General features: G+C 48.5%; 1 protein-coding gene across 2 annotated transcripts in view; it reads left to right on the top strand.

The window, feature by feature from the left end:
• LOC130023331 (glutathione S-transferase C-terminal domain-containing protein-like) overlaps positions 1 to 15,804 on the top strand; it is a 97,293-nt gene extending 81,489 nt beyond the window's left edge. For both annotated transcript variants that reach the window (XM_056113814.1, XM_056113813.1), the window contains exon 5: positions 15,131 to 15,804. In XM_056113814.1, the coding sequence (XP_055969789.1) occupies positions 15,131 to 15,373 (243 nt within the window). In that variant the 3' untranslated portion in view covers positions 15,374 to 15,804. The remainder of the gene's footprint in view (positions 1 to 15,130) is intronic.
• Positions 15,805 to 21,458: the final 5,654 nt, after the last annotated feature.

Raw genomic sequence — 21,458 nt, 5'->3', positions numbered from 1 at the left:
TTTTTTGGTAATGGAAACTAATTAGTATTGCTCGTTTCAGTTTAAATTGGCACTTTCTGTTCTGCTCCAGACAGTCATGATTAAAATCAGCTTGCCTACACAATGAACTATTTTCGTGCTTTGAACCAACTCCTCTCAGCACTGAAACCCATTCATCATTTTTACTAAATTAGGGCCAGCTCGCACTGGAGAGAAACCTAAGCAAGGAAATAGCACCGTTGTAGCTCTCGACGATAGTGGATCCCGGGTGCTGCCGTGTTTGAGTAAATCTCAGAAATAGAATTGTAAAGGATCTTCAACCAGCGGGCAGGAGTCTGACCATAAGTAGAAAATAGTCTTAGCTAAGTGACATACATGAGTTGTTGTAGTAATCAATAGGATAATGTTTTTAGTCTCTTTTGTTTTGTTTTTGCTTTTTGGGTCGCACCCAGCGATGCAAGGGGTTCCTCATGACTCTGCACTCAGGAATTACTCCTGGCGGTGCTCAGGGGACCATTTGAGATGCTGGGAATGAAACCCGGGTCAGCTGCATGCAAGGCAAACGCCCTACCCGTTGTGCTATCACTCCAGTTCCAACAGGATAATGTTTCCAGGTATAGATTATGCTTGTGGAAAGTGATTAGTTTTGAGTTAGAATCAGTAATTGTTATTATAAAGGTTTTCATGTAATGGTATATGACTTGTGCACTTTCTGGAGAAAAAATTAGGTGCTTTGTGTGTGATGCATGTGAGTAGATGGTCATTTGTTAAACTGCAGTGAAATCAGTTTTCAGGAGCTCCTTGTGTTAGAGGCAGCTTGTCGTACGCTTCATCTTACTGATTGCTGCTAGTGTAGAAAGGAAGAGTGTCCTTGTGGTAGAGTGCCCGGAAACTGTAAGGACGGGTGAGAGGGAGTCTGTCTCTCTGCAAAGAAACCTTACTCACTGGATCTTTCCATGTCTTTTGGAGACATAGTCACACTTAATTTTTTTAATTTTTGGTTTGGGGGCCACAGCCAGCAGTGTCCAGCAGATACTCCTGGCTCTTTTCTTTCAGGGATCCCCTTTGCAGGACAAGGGACCACCTGGGGTTCCGGGGCTCAAACCCGGGCCAGCCTGTGCACGACCAGTGCTTTACCTGCTCTACTGTCTCTCCAGCCACACACTGAGGTTGTTTTTTTTTTAATTTTTATTGGTGAAACACCATGAGGTACAGTTGTAGACTTACAAATTTTTGTGCTTGGGTTTGAATTATACAATGATCAAATAAATACCCATCCCTCCACCAGTGCCCATTTTTCACCACCACGGATCCCAGTATCCCTCCCACCCCCCACATCCCCCCCAACCCACCCTGCCTCTGTGGCAGGGCATTCCCTTTTGTCCTCTCTCTCCTTTTGGGCATTGTGGTCCACAAAAGAGGCACTGAGTGGCAATCATGTTTGGTCTATAGTCTACTTTTGGCCTGCTTCTCCCATCCTGGGAGTATCCTTCCAACACCATCTATTTGGTGCTCCCTTCCCTTTCTGAGTTGCCCTTTTCCCTAGCATGTGTGGCTGGCTTCCAAGCCATGGAGTAAACCTCCTGGTACTAATCTCAGCTATTCTTGGGTATTAATCTTCTATTTTGTTACTTTATGTTCCCCAGATGAATGTAATCTTTTTATGTTTATCCCTCTCTTTCTGACTCATTTCGCTTAGCATGATACTTTCCATGTAGTACCACTTGTATGTAAATTTCATGACTTCATCTTTTCTAACAGCTGCATAGTACTCCATTGTGTAGAGCAAAAGCAGAAGAGGAAAGAAAAGCCAAGTTGCCGAAGGAAAGATTTAAGGAAATTACCTAGAAAATTTGTGTTTCGGTCACGTCTGTCTGCACACATCTGATCTAGCTGGTTCACATTTAAAAGTAAACCATTGTCGGGTTAATTAATTAGATCTGAATCATTAACTGATCTGACCAAAAAGACGTTGATAATAACTCACTGTGCTTCTAAGCAAGCACCTTCGCTAAGTGTCTTTGGAGTGAAACAGCAGCCAGTCACCGGCAGCGTTCTTAGGCACACACTCCTGTGTCCATTCAGTGCTGAATTCTCATCCACCCTTGATCAGGTGCTCTGAAAAATGATGGGGTGTTGGAGTGATAGCACAGTGGGGAGAGTGTTTGCCTTGCATGTGGCCGACCCAGTTCCGATTCCCAGCATCCCTATATGGTCCCCCAAGTACCTCCGGGAGTAATTCCTGAGTGCAGAGCCAGGAGTAACCCCTGTGCATGACTGGGTGTGACTGAGTCACACCTCAGCTGTCACTGAGTCTAGGCAAGGGTCTCAGCCCACCTGCCAACACATGGTTGCTGGGGGCTCGGCCTGGGCCTCTTCAAGGGCTGTCTCCCGGCTCTGGCCACTTCTCATCACTTGTTCATTCCTTTCCTGAAATGTCTCAAGCTCACTTTCCTACCATCCAGGAAGAGCATCATGTTTGCTTCCAGCTTTTGATGGTTATGAATGAAGCTGCCGTTGAATTTTTTTTTAAGTAGAAGCAGCATTTCGGGGCCAGGGAGATGAATCACAGGGGTGAAGTGTGAACTCTGTATCCTGGACACCAGCACGTCCATCCCGGCACCTTGGGGCTCCTGAGCACTATTCTGGGGATAGCCCCCAGCCCACTGGGTCTGGCCTCCAAACCAATCTGGCAATCTGGCAATCTGATTACTTTGACATTTTCAGCTGTTTCTTGCTTTATTCATTTTGCGTTGATGCCGTTTGGTTGTATTCTACCAAGTAATTCCCAGTTGTCGGGTGCATGTGTAATTTCCTGGAGGTAGGGTGGGAAATGAGCCCTTCCAGCTCCCTGGCATTTCGGAAGCCCTTGATCACAGAGCTTGCTCCAGATGAAAGATCTTGCTGAGAACAGCAAACGCGATTGATTTCTCACCGAAACAGTCTCCTTGCCCCGCCTATCTCTCCTTTCTCAGATAGCTTGCATGGAGGACCACGTCAGTCTAAAGGCAACGTTTTCTTTGGTTAGGAAGTAATAAACTAATTCACAGAACTTTATTCTGGCTTTCTCAGTACTTTCATTGGCTCTCTAAGCAGTTTTCTTCGTACGTTTATTAGGCTTGTCATTTAATGTCACACTATTTAGGGATTCAGCTGCTTCACATCGAGTCGCTTTTAGAGGAGTAGTTACGAACATCTGAGACACAACAGTCACTCCTGAATAAAGCTTCTTATTTTGATGGTTCTGCTAAAGTATTAGTGTTTCACCACACGGACTTAACTATATTTCGTTTAGGTATCTGCAGTTGTTATAAATTTGTTTTTGACTATCTATCACACTACAACAAAAACACCCTGAATATGACTTCTTCTTGTCTTTGAGTGATTTCTCAGAAGCAAGATGATTGTCTCAGAATGTGAATGTGTGTTGCTCTCCACACACTGCTAATGCGGTATCCGGAAAGGGTCCGCCTGCTCTCGACGCCTCTCTGCTTCACTGCACCCTCACTGTCTTTAGTTCCTCAGACTTAGAGGGGTGGGGGTGGGGGTGAGTTTATAGGTGAAAGGAGATGACTCGTGTCACTTGTGTTACTCTACATCGGGCTTTGGTATTTCCACTCATTTTCCTTCATATCTGTGTCTTATCAATTTCTCATTGGTTTGAATGAATGTATTGATGCTCCCCGCCGCCCCTCCCCTGCCTTGCCCTGCCCTGCCCTCTCCTGCACTCTCCTCTTCTTTTCTTTTTTTTTAATAGTCTTTCCTTTTTTAAAAAGAAAAACATTTTTAAAATGTCTTTCATTTTTGCTCTTTGGGCCACACATGGTTGTTCTTCCTCCTGGCTCTGCTGCACTCAGGGCTGATGCCTCCCCGGGCTTGGGACCATATGGGGTGCCAGGAAGCGAACTTGGGTTGACTGCACGGCATGTGCCTGACCTGCTGTACTATCTCTCCGACCCCAGAAAACAAATTGAAAGCATTAATTTTTAAAAATTCCCCATCTTCTATGATATTTTGACTCTGCCAGTCAGGTTTTGCCCATTGCATTGCATTTAGAACCATGGTTTTTTGGGGTGGTTAAGGGGCCCTGAGTTGGAACAGGGGTGGCAGTTGGCCATGAAAGGTGGCAACGGACGGGCTCTGACCTTGGCCTGGGCTGGGCTCTGGCCCTGAAACAGCCAGTTTGGATGGATTGAAGAAGAATGTAACTTTATTTCAGGGAAAGGGAAACTATTGAACTAGGTGGATTAGATGAGGGCTGGAGGGCAGGAGGGTCAGCTGAGGCAGCTCCCTGGGGCTGGGTTTGCAGGTCGCCTCAGGGTCCCTCAGGGTCCTTCACACCAGAGTCTCTTTTTTGCTATTCTGGGAGAGGGTGATTGCTGTTTTCTTTTGATTTCGAAATATCTTTTATAGTTTCAGTACTCTTCCTGAGGAAGAATTCTGGTTCATCAGTAGCAACATTAGTTCTTCCTTTGGATTTTCACCTTGTTCTCTTAATAAAGGAACTTCCAGAAGGAACACCTGTGTCACTGAAGATGTCTCAATCAATTTTCCATCCTGTGGACATCAGCAGTGCCAGGGTAGAGAGTGGGTACCGCAGCCCATTGCTTATCTGTTCAAACGTGTTGGGAGGAAGCTGTCGGGATGGCGCTGGGGTTGGTGTCTTCCCCTGGGAGCGTCACTTCACTCAGCTGTCAGCCTCCAGATGCTGCCGGCGTCCCCAGGTTTCTCTGACACCCTCTGGTCTCCTCCAGGACAGTCTCCCGGCCTCTGCGAGTGTGCCACACTGCTGCCTGCCAGCCGGTGGCTTCAGGGCTCTGGAGAAAGCGCAGCTAAAGCAGGGGAGCCGGGCCCTGTCACTCGGGCAGAACAGGGGAGCCAGGCCCTGTCACTCCGACAAAGCAGGGAAGCCGGCCCCGTCACTTGGGCAGAGCAGGTGAGCTGTCCTCTGTCACTCGGGCAGGATTTGCTTGCTGCTCATGTACTTTCAGTCTGGGTCACTTTTCTTGTGTGTCTGTGGTCCAGACACCCTCAGTTAAATAAGGGGGAACTCAAAAATTCTATTTCTAGAAGTCGAGAGTTCTATTTCGAGAGATGCTCATTTACTCCTGCTGGAGAGGGCGGTCTTTGCTGTGTCTCCCTGCCCTGCTGTCCCCCAGGGAGCGTCCCTGAGAGAGAGTCCCCGAGGGAGAGAGTCCCTGGCTCGAGTCAGTCGCTGCAGTCTCCGGCTTTCTTGTCATACTGAAGTGTCTTTGCCGTCAGCCCCTGAGGCCACATTTCAGGTGTCATCCCAAAGGGAAAAGCGTCTGTCCTCCCTGAATAATTCCTGTCCCCTAATGAATGATGCAGAAGGGCCTGTCACACGTGGGCACCTCACCGCAGGCCTGGTGAGTGGCAGGTGGAGGCAGTGGCTATGGGTTGTGGCCATCAGCCTGAGACACTGGAAGCCGATGTTCCGCCTCACTGATCCCCCCACCCCTCTCTTAGGCTCTTCTCGGCGGTACCTTAGCCCAGACCACACTGTCCTTAGAGTTCGCTGCTTATCCTAAGTCGATTAACACTTCGGATTTAAGAGTGATGGCCACAGAGACAAATAGAAATGATCCCTGAGTGGGTGCTTCACCAGAATTCAGTTGGGTTTCTGGCTGGGCTAATAAGCTGGATCCCCCCCCTGCAGGAACGTGATAGGCACCGGTGGGGTCTTGAGGCATCGGGTGTGCCCGGAGCTGGGTGGGACGGACGTGTCCCAACTCCAGCGCCTGCGACAGTGATGGCACCTTTCCTGCTTAGAAACCCAAAAAAGCTTTTAAAAATCAATCCTTGTGCCTTGTGCTTTGATTTCAGAGAAGGTATTTGAATTTGTCTGGACATTTTGTTGTAGTTGTTCTTGAGGGTGATATCTATTATGGTTTCTGTTTTACTGTTTCCTTCATGTTTGAGGTCTTGAAAGGTCACCCAGTCTGCTGTCTTCAATCTGAGCAGACTAAGTTCATCCTAAACACAACATCCTTCATGAAAACTGTCCATTGGGCCATTGGGAAGATGGCGAGTGCATACCCCTGCTCTGCTGTACATGCGCATGGGAAGGACAGGTGCACATGCAACTCGTCCTGTCTCTGGCCTGGACGTGTTTCCTTCATGCAGGGGCCGTGCCTGATGACCTCGCTCAGAGCTCAGGCAGTTGAGGACAGAGAAGGCTGAGATCCTCCCGAAGGTTTGTGCTTATGAAGCGCTCTGTGACAGCGAATGAAGCCAGAAGGAATAAAGAAGACAGAAAATGGTTCTGGTGAGAAATTTCCATGTGGCAGGCTGGGGACATGCTCTTTGCTGGGTCTCCAGCTCCACATGCTCCTGGAAGTCACCTGCCCTGGCCCTAAGCAACCGCAGCAAAGAACTTCAGCGTTGACCATTTTTCTTCTCAACCGACATGTCTCTCTTGGGGTTGGAAGTGTGGAACGGGAAGAAGGCCCAGCCGTGCTCTGGGCTTGTTCCTGGCTCTGAGCTCAGGGAACCCTGTGCAGTGCCGGGGATTGAATCTGGGTCAACGTCATTTAACACACCCGCTTCTCTGCTGGCCAAGCTCTCGGCCTCCCTGTCTTTCTAGAATCTGTGTGCAGAATGCCGTCTTAACAGTAAATCTCCCCTGGTGACAGCCCAGTGCTTTGTAGGTTTGCAGCACTCCTCATCTACGGGCAAAGAACCTGAGGCGAAGAGAAATCAGGTGATTGACCCAAGACCCCCGTAGCTTGAAAAACTTGGAAGCAGGATTTGCGTCAGGTTAATTCAGAATTAAGCACAGTCTCTGGAGCTGGACCCGCGGGGCAGCGTGTCACCATGCACCCCTCTGTGTGTACGAGCGGGAGGGTCAGGGGACGCTCGTGTCCTCCTCGGTCAAGCATCGATCAGGTCATGCAGCACCCAAGGGGCAGCCACAGACCTCGCCCATGGGCTGTTAGCTGTCTGGAATGTCCCGAGTGTGCATCGTGTGGAAGGATCAAACCTCAGCTCCTTTTGCGTTTTCTGACCACATTTTTCCCCATCTCAGACTTTCCCAGGGTTTTTATGCTGCTTTAATTCTTTAGTCACAAATAGATTCCGTAATAGTTTGATTCCTCTCCCCACCTAGCTTTGCCTCCATCATTTGCAGGAAGTGACCTGTAGAGTCTGCTCAGACACATTATTGGCCCTGCAGGTGGTTGGGCCCCTGCTTCCCTGGGGCCTGGGGGCCACGGCAGCTGAGCAGGGCATATGTGTGGTCTGGGGGCCGCATTGACCTGGTTCCGTCCCAGCACCCCACACACGGGCGTCCCCATGCTGGACCTCGTCACTGGGTGTCGCTTTGGAGTCCCCAGCTCTGTGGCCCCGCGGGACACTTGGAAGAGTGTCCGTGGGTGTGGCGGGACACTTGGAAGAGTGTCCGTGGGTGTGGCCCAGGGCGCCTGAGCTTTGCTGGGAGGAGCCCCTGCCCCAGCCCACATGTGCCCCCCTCCAGAAAAACACAATCATTTTTTTTCCTAGAAGTGATTAAAAATGCTGGAAATATAAAAAGAACAGAATAGAAAATCACATCAAAGTGTAACGTGCAGGACTCTCACTCCCCCAGGCGCGTTTTCACTTAGATGTGTATTGGTGAGCAATTGAAAATGCAGAACAAGTTTTATAGAGAAATAAAATGCTATTGGTATTAAAAAGTAGAATCATAATATATTTAAATTTTTTTATATCACTGTTATGCTTCTAACTCAGATGTGCTAAATGTGATCTTGCACAATTAATTTATACTATGGTACATCTTCCTAACTGATAATTTCAATTGAACTGTGAACAGTCTGTTCATCTGTGAGTGGCTATAGTAGTTTCAAAGAAAGATGTGGGGTGATTAGGGACCAATCATGGACCTCATTTGCCCTTCACTATTACTGCTTGTAAAGCCCTGGATCTGTGCAGTGGGGGTCAGGCCTTATTCTTAGGAATTTCTTGAGAAGAAAAATCCACATATGGGTTATTTCATTGGTTCTGCTAATAATAATTTACTTTGCCAGGCAATAAAACCAGACATTTTGCTTTAAATTATTTCCGGAGAGAAAACAGATGTTTTGTGATCTTTTCAGATCTTAGGCAAGGGTGAGCTAGCAAGCTCCCTCGCAAAATGTTTAGGCCCCGCTTCCCTCGAGGGGTGCTTTGTCCTTCACGTGCCCATTCATGTACACTGGCCATCACTTATGTCCTCCTAGTTGAAACAAGGGTGTATCTTACAAATCTTATTTGTTTATTTATTGTTTCAGGGCCACACCCGATCATTCTCAGGGGCTAATCCTGACTCTTCCCTCTGGGATTACTCGGGGAGTCTGATTAGTCGGGGAGTAAGGGGTGCTGGAGACTAGACCCTGGTAGGCTCTTGCCTTGCCCACTGTCCTATCTCTCCAGCCCAGAACATAGATCAAACTTCTGTTTGTTGGGTTTGGGTTTGGGTTTGGATTTAGGTTTGGGGCCATTCCTGGTAGTGCTCGGTCATACTCTTGGGTCTGCGCCCAGGGGATCACTCCTGGCAGTGCTCAGGGGACCATATGGGGTGCCAAGAATCAAACCAGGGTTGGCTGCATGCAAGGCCTTACCTGCTGTGTTGTTACTCTAGTCCCTGAGGTGGCGATTCTCACCTGCATACTCTGCTGTTGTGTGCCATTTTCCATTCTGCTTGTCCCCTTTCTCATTTATTTTTGAAGCATGGTGGGGATTGAGCTTTATGTGTATGTAAGGATTGTACTTTATCACTGAACCACACACTCAGTCCTTCTTTTATTCATCTTAAAATGGTTTCTAGGACCTGCTAAATAGTAAAAAAAAAAAAAAAAACACTAACTCAAATTATGGGGTACTGCCAACACTTGGAAGTCTCTCATTTTAAAGGATTTGTAAATACTTATTTGACCCATGTTCTCTCAAAGAGAACACTGATGCGTGTTTCTAATAAATCACTAAGAATGTAACTATTGTGTTTTATCAGAGGTTTTTTGTTGACTTGTTTTGTTTAGTTTTGCTTTTGCGTTGCCAAGAGAGGAGCAGCCGGTGTCCAGCTTGTGGGCCCAAGCTCTCAGTGTCCCAAGCCCCTTTGCAGAGCTGTGCAGGACTGACTGCCCAGGGCCGGTGACCAGGAGACCGGGCCTTCTCTCAGGGCACCCCGAGTCCTCCAGGACTTGAGACAACCCAAGTAAGGAATGCAGGAGCTTGGTAAGCGCGGTGTGTTGGCCCCCGTAAGCCAGAGTTCCTGAGGAGAGATGCAGAGAGGAACCTTACCTCCATTCCACCAGCATCTTGGTTTCCTTGTATATTGGAGAGAGACTGTTTTGGTCACTTTATCTGCTGCTTGCTTTTGGGAATCAGTGTTTCCCCAGGCTAGTCAGCATCGGGTGTTAGTGGAAGAGCCGTAGTTGGGAAGCTGGTTGGTGGCATCCCGGAGACTTGCTGGGAGGCCGTGCTCCTCTCTCTGCTTGGGGTCCCAGCGGGAGCCGAGGAGGGTCTGCATGGGCCACCCAGGAGCAGGTGGAAGGGCATTCTGTCCCCCTGCCGCCCAGGCTTCTACCAGGAGCAGGGCACAGACGTCAGCTCTGCCCCTGCACAGACGCCAGACCCTGCGAACATGCACCTGGCCTGAGCCTGAGGCTCAGCTGGCTTTTCTTATTTCATTCTGTTTTATTTATGCTGCCCCTCAAATGACTTACTGTTGTAAATATCCCTGGTGCCTCTGGTACTCACGGAAAGAGCTCCAGGCTTTTGGAGAACCTCCCTCTCTCCTGTTCTCGTTGAATCATGTGCAGTGATTTATTGAGCCAGTTTTATCTAACGTGGAGGCTGCATGGAGGTTGCTGTTATAACTGACTCTGCCATGACTGTGCCCACACACGCCTTCTCTCCTGTATTATTCTAATTGTCTCTGTCACTGTCACTGTTCTCCCGTTGTTCATCGATTTGCTCAAGCGGGCCCAGTAACATCTCCATTTTGAGATTTGTTACTGTGTTTGGCATATTGAATACGTCACGGGTAGCTTGCCGGGCTCTCTGAGAGGGGCGGAGGAATCGAACCTGGCTCGGCCGGACTGGCTGCTCGCAAGGCAAACCCCCTACTGCTGTGCTATCCCTCCAGCCCATTATTCTAATTACTGCTTTAAGGGATCATACTCAGAAGGTGGGTTAATGAGCCAGACGCGTAAAGAGATTTATGGCTCAGCTTGTCCGTGGACGAGTATCCACAGACACCTTTTGGCTCTTTGTAACGCCTGTATACGTTAGAATAGTGTCATAGAAAAAAAAACTGATTTATTGCCAATTTAATTGGTGAGTAATAGTGACTGGTTTTCCATGGCTCATCCCTGTATTATCGGGACACTGAGTCTATTTCTCACGTGTGTGTGGATTGCCAGCATACTCTCTTTTGCAAATGGTTTGTTCGTGTTCTGGCAAAATTGCTGAGACTGTGGAGGGATAAAAAGCTCAGAGACAGCGAGAAAGCAAAGGAAGCCTGGAGCTGAGATAGTGAGGGTGGAGTCAGACAGGGTACAGGGGTGAGGGAGACAGAGTCCCAGCAGGGGACAGGGGTGAGGGAAGTGGAGTCATGGCAGGGGACAGGGGTGAGGGAGATAGAGATTTCTTTTTCCTAAAAGAATTCTCCTTTTTCCCTAAAGCTAAAAACATATTTTTTCACAAATTAAAAAAAAACACCTTGTGTTTTGATAGAAAGGAGTACAATAGTTTTTAGATTCTTAAATTTACATTTTTATATAGTAAGGGTTATTATGGTTTTAAAAGATAGGTCTTACCATTCTGTTGTATGAAATTTTCCCGTAATTAGGATCTTAGCTATGATGGGCCTACTGTTTAATTTTTTACGAACTTTATAATAAGGGGAAATAGCTTTGATTTTTACCAGAAAAATAGAATTGTTTTCTTGTACGCAAGGCTTCTGACACTGTGAGGCTGCCGTGGTCTTGTAAATGCCTCCTTTAGTTCGTTAAGTAAAATTTACTCTCATGGCTGGAGCTGACTCCCAACCTAGCCAATTATTTTAGAAATCCACCTGATGCTGTCAGCTGTCCGCTCATGCCGGAAGGACAGACACTCTCCAGAAACCATCCTCAGCCTGGGCTCTGACAGGTGTCCGTGTCTTCTGCTGAGGGGAGCAACCCTCCCTCGTGGCTCTGCTGTGCAGGTGAATCGCGTGCCCTGGCCCACAGTGCGTGGGTCCATGCTTGCAAGGTGCAGTTTCTATTCCTGACAGCCCCGTCAGCTCTGTCTCCTGTTTTACCAGATTTTTATTTTGAGTTGCTCCTTCCTGATCCTTAAATTAGGTCCTGTTTGGCCATTGTGCCTTCACAAATTCTTTTTTTTTTTTCTTGATAAGTTACTATCTTTGCTGTGTGAATTTGATCGTTTTTTCATGCATTTGGTTGCATGACTGGTTAGGGTTTTTTTTTATTTTCTACTATTGATAATCAGGATATGTAACTTATGATTATAAAAGCAGATTTTGTTTATATACACCATCTCTGGTGTGTATTTTACAGAAGGAAAAAAACTGTTTAAAAGTCCATTTTGATTTAGTCTCCTAGAAGATGGATCCGAATCTGAAGCTGGAGGGGTCTCAGAGGCAGGGCATGGGCACAAGGGCATGGGCACAGGGACGAGGCTAGGGGTGGGGGGAGGGCCCAGGCTGGCTACAAGGGACCTGACCTGGATCCCTGGCCCCGGGGAAATCAGGCCCGCAGAGCAGTCATGGAGCTGCTCCTCCCCTCCTCCCTCCCTGCAACCTGGGCTCCTCCTGTCTTTGCATCCAGGGATGATCATGCAGGGTGCAGGTGCCTGTGCTGAGCCAGGGACTGTGCCAGGGACAAAAGCTGGACAAGGCAGGTGCCAGGCAAGTGCCCTACCTGTTGTATTACCTCTTCAGCTCCTCTCCATCACTGTCCTCTCTATTTTCTCTGACACTAAACTGAGTATCTCCTATTTTAGCATTTCCCCATGTTAGCGCCTTCCTGAGAGCTGTTTGCTTAACAGAATGAGCAATCTGCTTCTTATAGCTGTAAAGACTCTTGGTCGGGTGTGGGTGTCATGCAGGAGGGAGTTGTATTGGCTCATCTTTGAGTACCCCATAGCTAGTGTGCTGAGTATGTCTTAGAGGGTGATAACTGCATCCTCACTCCCCTGTTCTCCCTTCCCTACTTCCCCTGCCCATCCTAAAACTGAGTTTGGATCAGTCCTCTTCGTGAGTATGTAACAGATAAAATCGAATCTGTTTGCAGTGAAAAAAATGAACATTAGTAGCTTTTTTGAAATGTGATGGAGTTTTCTAGGTTGCCGTTCATTAATAGCCTGCTGGATAATGTTAAAACAAAAATGTATTGACACATTTTTATGCCTGGTTACTTTTTTAGGGCTAGGACACTGAACTGACCAACAGTACATGCATCTCACACCAGAGGGAAGCTCGAATCCTCATATTTTGCATCTATTTTGCCTTCCTGGCTGATGCGCGTGTTTAGTTTCTAACGTTCATTCCCGTCAGTGGGCCTGGGGCCCTTCTGTGTGCCAGAAGTTGTTTGTCTCCCTTGGAAGCTCCAGTGTCTGATGCTGCTGCCTCAGTGCTGGTGTGGAGTGTTTTTCTCCAGTCGGGCTCTCGCGCTGAGCTCAGACGGTCCAGAGGCCTTTCTGCCTTGGGATGCCTGTGGCTCTCTAATGCACACAGTGCTCCGAATGGGGCCATTTCCTCCACTGGGCTATCCAGGAAACATGTCCCGTCTAGCTTAGAGTCAGGAAGCCCAGCTCGGTCCTTCTCGGGCACTCTCAAGACAGGCTGCGGGTCTCCTCTGCCTCTCGCTTTCTGCACCTGCTCATGACTTCAGGGTGGTTGCAGGGCTTTAGGGAGATGATGTTTGCAGAGTACTCAGAACCCTGCCGGGAACATTGATTAAGGTCAGGAAATTCAAAAGCGTCTTAAATCAGGGTTCTCCAGAGTAGCCCACGGGTGTGGTGAGACTGGAAGCCGCTGTGGGCCCAGTTGGGTTCCTGGACAGGCCTGTAGACCCTTGGGCTGACTCACAGGACAGATGCCAGTTGGCGAGTGTAGAAGGGTTGAAGGGCACTGTCTAAAGTAGGAGCACTGCTGGATTCCATCACTTGAATTATTTAAATCCTCCAGCAGGAAGCACAGTGACTTGAATGTGGCATATGTATTTTTAGAAAGAAGAAATATTGTAGGAACCCGAAGAGGCAGTGTTCAACCTTGGGACTGAGGAGACTGGACTGCACTTGGCGTTTGAGCTTTCACCTCCATGGTATGATTCTGACAGAAGTGAACAAAAAGGGCATTTGTACCAAGAAAAAAAGCATGCCACTTTTTTTGCTGTCTTAGCTTAACCTTAGTAATAGGACCACGGGGGGGGGGGGGGGGGGGGTTACTTTGCATTAAAAAAAAGAAAAATTAAAAAACCACATCTGAAATACTGACATGGTCACAGTGTCAAAAATAGTTGTTGTTTGAGCCACTCATATGTAGACTATATGTTAAGCAGTGAGAAAAAACTGTGTGTGTGTGTGTGTGTGTGTGTGTGTTTGTGTCATTTTTCCACACTAGCTTGAAGGATTCTATGGCAACATTTCCTTAGTATTTTTGTTTTCGATACCTGCTAAAAGGTAACGAGATAGCATTTTAAATTACTATTTATTTTAGCTATGCATTATTTTGTCTGTTTGAGTTAGTGAGACAAGTCTCTGCAAATGGTATTTTTCAGTTGTCAGGGATTATCATGCCTTTGTGTTTCCTCGGTTCAGCTAAATTTGAGAGAGTTGTGTTTAAGGGATAGCTTTCAACAGCTGCAATAATAATCAAGGGATATTCAAGGGATGTGCACCCAAAGATTAGTTCTGTTCCATAACAACATGCCTAAGTCCCTTTTTTGTTACATTCTCTAAACTTTTAATTTTGATATATTTAGAAAAGTTTCCAAAATAGTCCTAAATTTCTCAAGGAACCTAGTTCCATGTTCTGTCAGTGTTCACTTTTTGTGCTATTTCACTTCAGCCAGTCTCAGCTGCTTGAGATAGATGGAGACACAGTTCCATTATTTTCTCCTCAATACTTACCTGTGTTTACAAAGCACTGAAAAAGGTGAATAAAGGTCAATAAAACTTTCATTTACATAGTAAAAAAAAAATTTTTAAACCCCAAATACAAACTTTGCATTGATCTGATTCACTCCTCCTGGCCCTGCACTCAGGAATCATTACTAGTGGTGCTCAGGGACCCCTTTGTGGTGCTCAACACCCCCCTGGACCACATGCAGAGCAAGCACCTCACCCTATCTCTCCAGTCCTCAGAGGGCTTCTCAGAGACCTGGAATCCTCAGACTTCAAACCCGCTGCTTCCTTTTACCTATATTCTAGTTTGCAGAGGAAGGGTAGTGCCCAAATCAGTGCAGGCTGCAGGGATCTTGTATCTAATTACACGCGGCGCATCCCGTTGTCCCTTGTGGGCAAAGAGATGTAAATCGTGCTGAATAATCAGGCTTGCCTAACAAGGTGTGTGCACCAGTTTCCCCTGGTGGAGAGACCCAGGGGCATGTCAGAGAGGGGGCCATTGGCTGCTGAACAGCAACCTGCCCCGGGGGATGGAGCGTGAAATTGCCATTGCCAGGCTCTGCCAGGTTGATGGGGACTGGCTTAGGGTAACATACGTGATGCTGTCTCTGCTGCCAGCCGACTGCTCACACCGAGCGTCCAGGGACTCTCGGTCCCCCATGTTCCTGCCTGCTATAAAGTGTTTGGGCCTCGAGAATGGCGACTGGGCAGAAAACTGGCTGACACGTTCCAGTGAGCCCTGCTGAGGGGACATGTTTCATGGAGGGTGGGAGTGTAGGCGTCAGAAGTGGCCCGCCCTCACTTCTTGTTCTTTATGAACTTGGACAAATTCGTTTTTTAAAACCATTTATTTAAGACTGAACATTTTCAATATGGATAAATTCATCATATTTATTACACACAAAATGTTATCAGTGAGTAGTAATTCATCCCATACAGATTCATTTGGCAGAGCCTGAAAGTGTAGTATATTTTTATTCTTAAAATTTATTTCCAAAATGTTTGTTTCTCTTTCGCAAAGAAGAAATTCGAATGGCAAAAAAGGCACGTGAGAAAATGCTCTACATCACTAATCATCAGAGAGATGCAGATTAAAACCACAAGAGATATCGTTTCACACCACAGAGACTGGCCCACATCCACAAGAACAAAAGCAACAGGTGCTGGCGCGGCTGTGGTGAGAAAGGGACCCTCCTTCACTGCTGGTGGGAATGCAGGCTGGTCCAACCCTTTTGGAAAACAGTATGGACGATTCTCAAAAAATTAGAATTCGATCTCCCATTTGACCCAGCTATAGCACTCCTGGGAATATATCCCAGAGAGGCAAAAAGGTATAGTCGAAGTGACATCTGCAATTGTTTGTTCATTGCAGCACTCTTTACAATAGCCAGAATCTGGAAAAAACCTGAGTGTCCGAGAACAGATGACTGGTTAAAGAAACTTTGGTACATTTACACAATGGAGTACTATGTAGCTGTTAGAAAAGATGAAGTTATGAAATTTACATACAAGTGGTACTACATGGAAAGTATCATGTTAAGCGAAATGAGTCAGAAAGAGCGGGATAGACACAGAAAGATTGCATTCATCTGGGGAACATAAAGCAACAAAGCGGGAGACTAACACCCAGGAATGGCTCAGATCAGTACCAGGAATTTTGCTCCATGACTTGAAGGCCAGCCACATGTGCTAGGTGAAAAGGAAGCTCAGATAAAGAAGAGAACACCAAATAAAGGGTGTTGTGAAGACCCTCCCAGGGTGGGAGAGACATGCTAAAAGTAGTCTATAGACCAAACATGATTGCCACTCAATGCCTCTCTGGCAAAACACAGTACCCAAAAGAAGAGAGAGAGAATAAGGGGGAATGCCCTGCCACAGCGGCAGGGTCGGACGGGGGGGATGGGGGGATGGGGGGTGGGAGGGATGCTAGGACCCGTGGTGGGGGAGGATGGGCACTGGTGGAGGGATGGGTACTTGATCATTGTATAACTGAAACCCAAGCACAAAAATTTATAAGTCTATAAATGTACCTCATGGTGTTTCACTAATAAAAAAATGATTAAATAAAAAAAAATAAAAAAAATAAAAAAAGAATGTCCAGAAAAACTCCCTGACACAGAACCTCTTCCTAATTTGATTTTAAAATATTACTAAGTTCAGTGCATGCCTTCTTGATGTGCTCAGATCAAAATTACTGTATGGCTATCCCAATATCTCTAACTTCATTTCCATCACACATGTACACACAGAATACATGCATGAGTGTGCAAGCATATATGCATGCATGTGTGTGTGTGTACTGGTGGTGGTGGGGATGTCCCGGAAAGGCTAAGTTGTAGGGTATAGAGTTGGTGCAGCTTTGACTTCATCCCTCTCTCTGCCATCTGTCTGCGTGTCTCAGAAACACACCTGTGATAATCTTAATGGGTCACATTTAGGAGGTGGTATCACATGCATTTATCTATTTTTAAAAAGCAAGGCCTGTCGGATGGTGCCTGGTGCGTGCTGTGTGCGTGCGTGCGCACATGCAAATATAAACTCTCCCGTAGGGCCTGTGATAATGCCAAGCGTCAGAAGGAGCTTAAAACACAGTGAAGCTATAACACATCAAAGGCTCAGGAAATTCCAAGACAGCAAAAAGTTTTGTTTTCAGCTAGTCTAGTGTGGTCCTACTTCTGGCTGTCACCTTTTCAAATGCTTCCCTAGGCAAGGAATTATTAAAATAAAAATGTATACTTTGTGTTCGATCCTTTGATGAATGTGCCGTGGCTTGAAATTGCTTTCTCTCTTCCAGGTTAATATTATTATAATGCAACACATTTGCGCGCTGGAGTTAAGGGTCTGTCAGCAATCCCTCCATAATCTCTCATTTGCAGAGGATTATAAAGCCATTAAAATCTGCTGTAGGTTGAATCCTGGCATATGACAGCGTAGCCTGAAAATGGATTTTGTTCCGTCTCTGTCTACTCTAATCCCTCTCCAACTGACAGAAACACATGTGCGTGTGCTCACACACACACACACACACACGCACACACACACACATACACATGCATGCACACGTGTGCACACACACTCATAGGCTTTATTTCTTAAAGTGTTCCAGAAGGTACGAGAAGTGACATGAGCAAAGTCTGGGTGCTCAAAAGTGCCCTGTGTCTGATGTTTGCAGGGTCAGGGGGGCACTTGCAGAATCACTTGTGGTGCTGCGGACCATGGACAACTGGGAGAAGACATCCCTGGGTAGAGATCACAGCCCTTACTTATGTATCCAGAACAATGCGCTTTATAAAGCACTGAACAAAGGGCTTAACAGAAAAGTCCCGTGAGACTACAGAAATCATCACTTGGCATCGCTACTGTGAAACAAGCTCGCTTCCATGGGGTTTTGTTGTTGTTGTTGTTGGGTTTTTTTTTTTTTTTTTGCCTTTTTGGGTCACACCCAGTGATGCTCAGGGGCTACTCCTGGCTCTGCACTCGGGAGTGGCAGGACAGTGGGCAGGGTGCTGGTCAAGCACCCTCCAGCCTGGTGGGCGCCAGGGGGATGCAGGGAGAAAATAACAAAATGTCTTTTTAACTTTTCACTTAAGAAGGACCTATTGTGGGCTGGAGTGACAGCACAGCGGGTAGGGCATTTGCCCTGCACGCAACCAACCTTGAATCAATTCCCAGCATCCTGAGCACTGTCAGGGGTGATTCCTGAGTGCAGAGCCAGGAGGAACCCCTGTGCATCGCTGGGTATGACCCAAAAAGGAAAAAAAAAAAGGACCAATTGATACACGATGTGACGTTACTTTTTCTTGGACATCCTAGAATACTTGACCCTAATAATCTACAGGAATATTATCGTATTACATTGATGTGAAAAAAATGTAATATTCTAAGTGTAAGCTTAATTTTAAAGTTGCTTTTAAAGTAAGGGTGTCACAAAATTGATAATCGCCATTTAAAAAATGCCAATGGTGGGCTGCAGGGAAAGTAGGTGGGTAAGAAAGTAGGTGGGCACACCGGGTCTGACCCCTGATACTACCATGGTGTGGCCTCAACACAAACCGCTGAAACACCAGTGCTGTAGAAAGTGGAGGTGGTGGTATTGTGGGAATGAGTTATTTCTTTCCTTGTATTGGGAACTGTCAATGGCAAATGCAGGCAGGTGACAAAATGTCCCTACCAAGCTATGGTCTTTTCCTTCTCTCTCTCCTCTCTGATCTAGTCGCTACCTGTCACTCACTTCCTGCCCGGCTTGCGCACCCAGGGCAGCCTTTCAGGGCTTCCTCTGGAGCTCGGGGAGAGGCTGCCCACAGCACCAGAGTTCCATCTGTCGGGGCTCCTCCCTGCCCAGTGAAGCCTCCTGGCCCACAGAGCTCACCAGCCATGCACCTGGCAAGCTGGCCTCTCATCCACTCACCCCCACTGCCCACAACACCCCAGGACACCCGTTTTTTTCTCCCTTCTCCTTCCCATGGCTTGTTCAGGGTGACTTGACACTTCACATGCAGAGAAACCATCAGAGGAAGGAAGCATCCTGATACACTACTCGCACTAGGCTTCCCCTTCCCCACCCATGAATGAGGAGCACCGACCCCGTTCCTGGACCCTGCTTTAAGCATCCCTGGCCCCCACGCCCCTCCCTCTCCAGCCCCCCACAGCAGCTCTGGCATCAGAAGAGTCACGTCCCTTTCATCCTGTCTGCTTCACGCTGTAGCAGAATTCCCTCAGAAAGTCCAGTATTTCATACTCCTTTTCTCCATTTCTCTTGCTGAGGCCGCATCCTACAGTTTGGTCTTTGTCCCACGATTGCAGGAAAAGACGCTCACCAATGCACGGCCAGACTAGGTGAACCGAGTGAAAACTATTTCACCTCCTACTTTCTCAGTCTTCTCACAAGGTTCCCCTGACTCCAGAGTAGTCCCTAAGGCTGGCTTGGGCCCGTCTTGTTTCTCCCCCAACCCCCTCTTCCTTGGGCCGGTCTCTGCGGCAGAACACAGAACATAGGCACTGCATACAGCCTGAGGGAAACGCAAACTGGATCTCGGCACTACACCTGCTGAAGCAGTCCGGGGCAGAGGCGGGCGGGGGCAGTGCACAGGAGCTGTACTTCAAGTGGACTATAATGGGCTGTTATAATCACTACCCTAGGCAGCCCGACCCAATGCCCATGATCGAGACTAACTTTCTCCGTACAGCCCATGACTCCTCCCATCGCAGGCCAGCCCAGCACGCTACTGGCTGCTGCCTCCTACCCCCCAGACCTCCAGCCACTGTAGCCTCCTTCCTCTCTCCCTCCTCTCCCACTGGAAGCGGCCCCAGCGCCTCGCAGCAACAACCCCCGCCTACCCATCCTCATCACCGCCGAGACCAGGCACCATCACTTGGGTCTGTCCTGCAGCTTGTCACTTGCCCAACTGAGTCCACCAGGCACTTCTCACCATCTAGAGGTTAAAGCATAAGATGCTGCATGAAGTCTTTGGTGCCCACATGGTGGCCACTGATATCTGGACAGCAGCTGGAGCAGGCACCAAGTACAGACTCCCTGAATATGCCTTGCCGCGGGCTTCTTTCCTTTCTGTGTTTTGGGCCACACCTGGGGATGCCCAGGGCTTAACTCGGGGGCTCCTGCATGCAAAGCAGGTGCTCTCGCCCTCTGAACCTTCTCCCTGGCCCCCATGTGGCACATTTCAAGACAATACAGCACTCTGCTGCCTGACACTTTGTGGAAGTCCCTGTAGTCTGTCTTACCGGTCCATCGAAACCAAGCTTCCCTCCACATGGTCCTGTAACAGTCTTATGCTCCACAGTCCCCAAACATCCTGTATTTCCTGGTTACCATCAGGCCCCACAGTTAGGCCAATAGTGTCTTCTTACTGCCCTGAAGATTCCATAAAGGCCGGCACCGACTTGGCAGAGCCCTGGGAGACAGCAGGGATGAGCTGGCCAGGAGAAGGGTGTCATCATCTCCTCCAGCAGACCATCTCCTCAGGCCTACACTCAGTACCCCCCCCCCCCCCCCCAGCCCCTGGCTGCCCTGTTCACTCTGCTCGCTGTGGCTCTTCGCACTGTCCAGGGGCTGTAGGACGAATCCTTTTCGTTGTGCCACCAATTCCTTTCTCGGTAGTTTTATACGTGATATTACCAACTTTCCTCTCTTGACAGATGCCTCCTGCCCCACCCCCACGTGCCTGCAGCCCAAGTCCCACACTTTCGGTTTCTTGGTGCTCACAGGCCCACTTGCCCTAATGGCGTCTCACAGCTAGCTATGTCTAAGGCTGAGATCAGGAACAGTTCCTGGCGGAGATCCTTGTCCTGAGTTTTGGGTGACCCAATTGTGTGTGTGTGTGTGTGTGTGTGGTGGTGGGGGGGGTCCCAGACCTGCATCTGCTCCATCCACCTGAGCAGGGGGCAGGAGTTGGTGATGAGCCCACTTCCTTGTCCAGTTCCCCACTTCTTACTCTGCTTTCCTTTTGCCTCCACAGCAATAATCTTCTTTATTCTCCACGACATCAATACTGTTACCATATTTTTGTTCCTGAATCAATTTTCTTTTTCAGATCCCCTTAAAAAGGAAGGGTTTTTCCCTCCCTTCAAAATAAAGCCCAACTTCTTGACCTACCACTTTAGACAACCGAAAGAATGGTCCAAAGTTCTAGCTCTTCCTTTCCCTTCCCCTTCCTCCCAGGCCTTCCCTACAGCTAAGCTGCTCACTGGTCCTGCCACCTCTACTCCTTTTCTAGCTCTCGAGAGAATGACTTACTTATTGTTACCCATTTTCCAACTTCAACCGGGGCCACTACAAAGGCCCCTTCCCTAAGGCCTCCCCTCCTGGTGGCTGCTGTGCGGTGCTGGGCGCGGCGTGGCCGTGGAAGCGCGTGGGCGCAGGGAACCTGGGCACAGGTGTGCGTGGACACGGGTGTCTGCGCACACGAGTGTCTGTGGACACGGGCGTCTGTGCACACGTATGTTCGTGCACACGTTATGTCTGTGCACACGGCTGCCCATGCCACAGTCTTCTGTCCGAACCGCGCTGTTTCGCCCCGAGGAACCCTGAAGCCGCAGGTCAGAGCAGCAGCTCCGAGTCAACAGCGGCTTGCGCTCTGGCTGCCTGGTCCACCCCAGCACCCCAGGGACCCCAGAGCCCCTCTGGGGCTAGCCCCGCCCAGCTCCCAACGCCCAGTCCCAGGCCCGAGACCCTGCTCCGGACCCCGGATGGCCCCCCCCACCCGACTCCGCCCCCGACGGCGGCCCCGCCCCCAGCCCCGCTCCCCACGCTGACCCCGAACACGCCGGCATCCAGCCCGACGGCGCCCCCACCCCGACCTCCTCACGCCCACCCCGACCCGACCCCGACTGGGGTC

The sequence above is a fragment of the Sorex fumeus genome, unplaced genomic scaffold, assembly GCF_029834395.1.
Source record: "Sorex fumeus unplaced genomic scaffold, SorFum_2.1 ptg000024l, whole genome shotgun sequence".
NCBI lineage: Eukaryota > Metazoa > Chordata > Mammalia > Eulipotyphla > Soricidae > Sorex > Sorex fumeus.
Note: the sequence above shows the minus strand (reverse complement) of the source record. Positions and strands in the feature narration are given on the sequence as shown.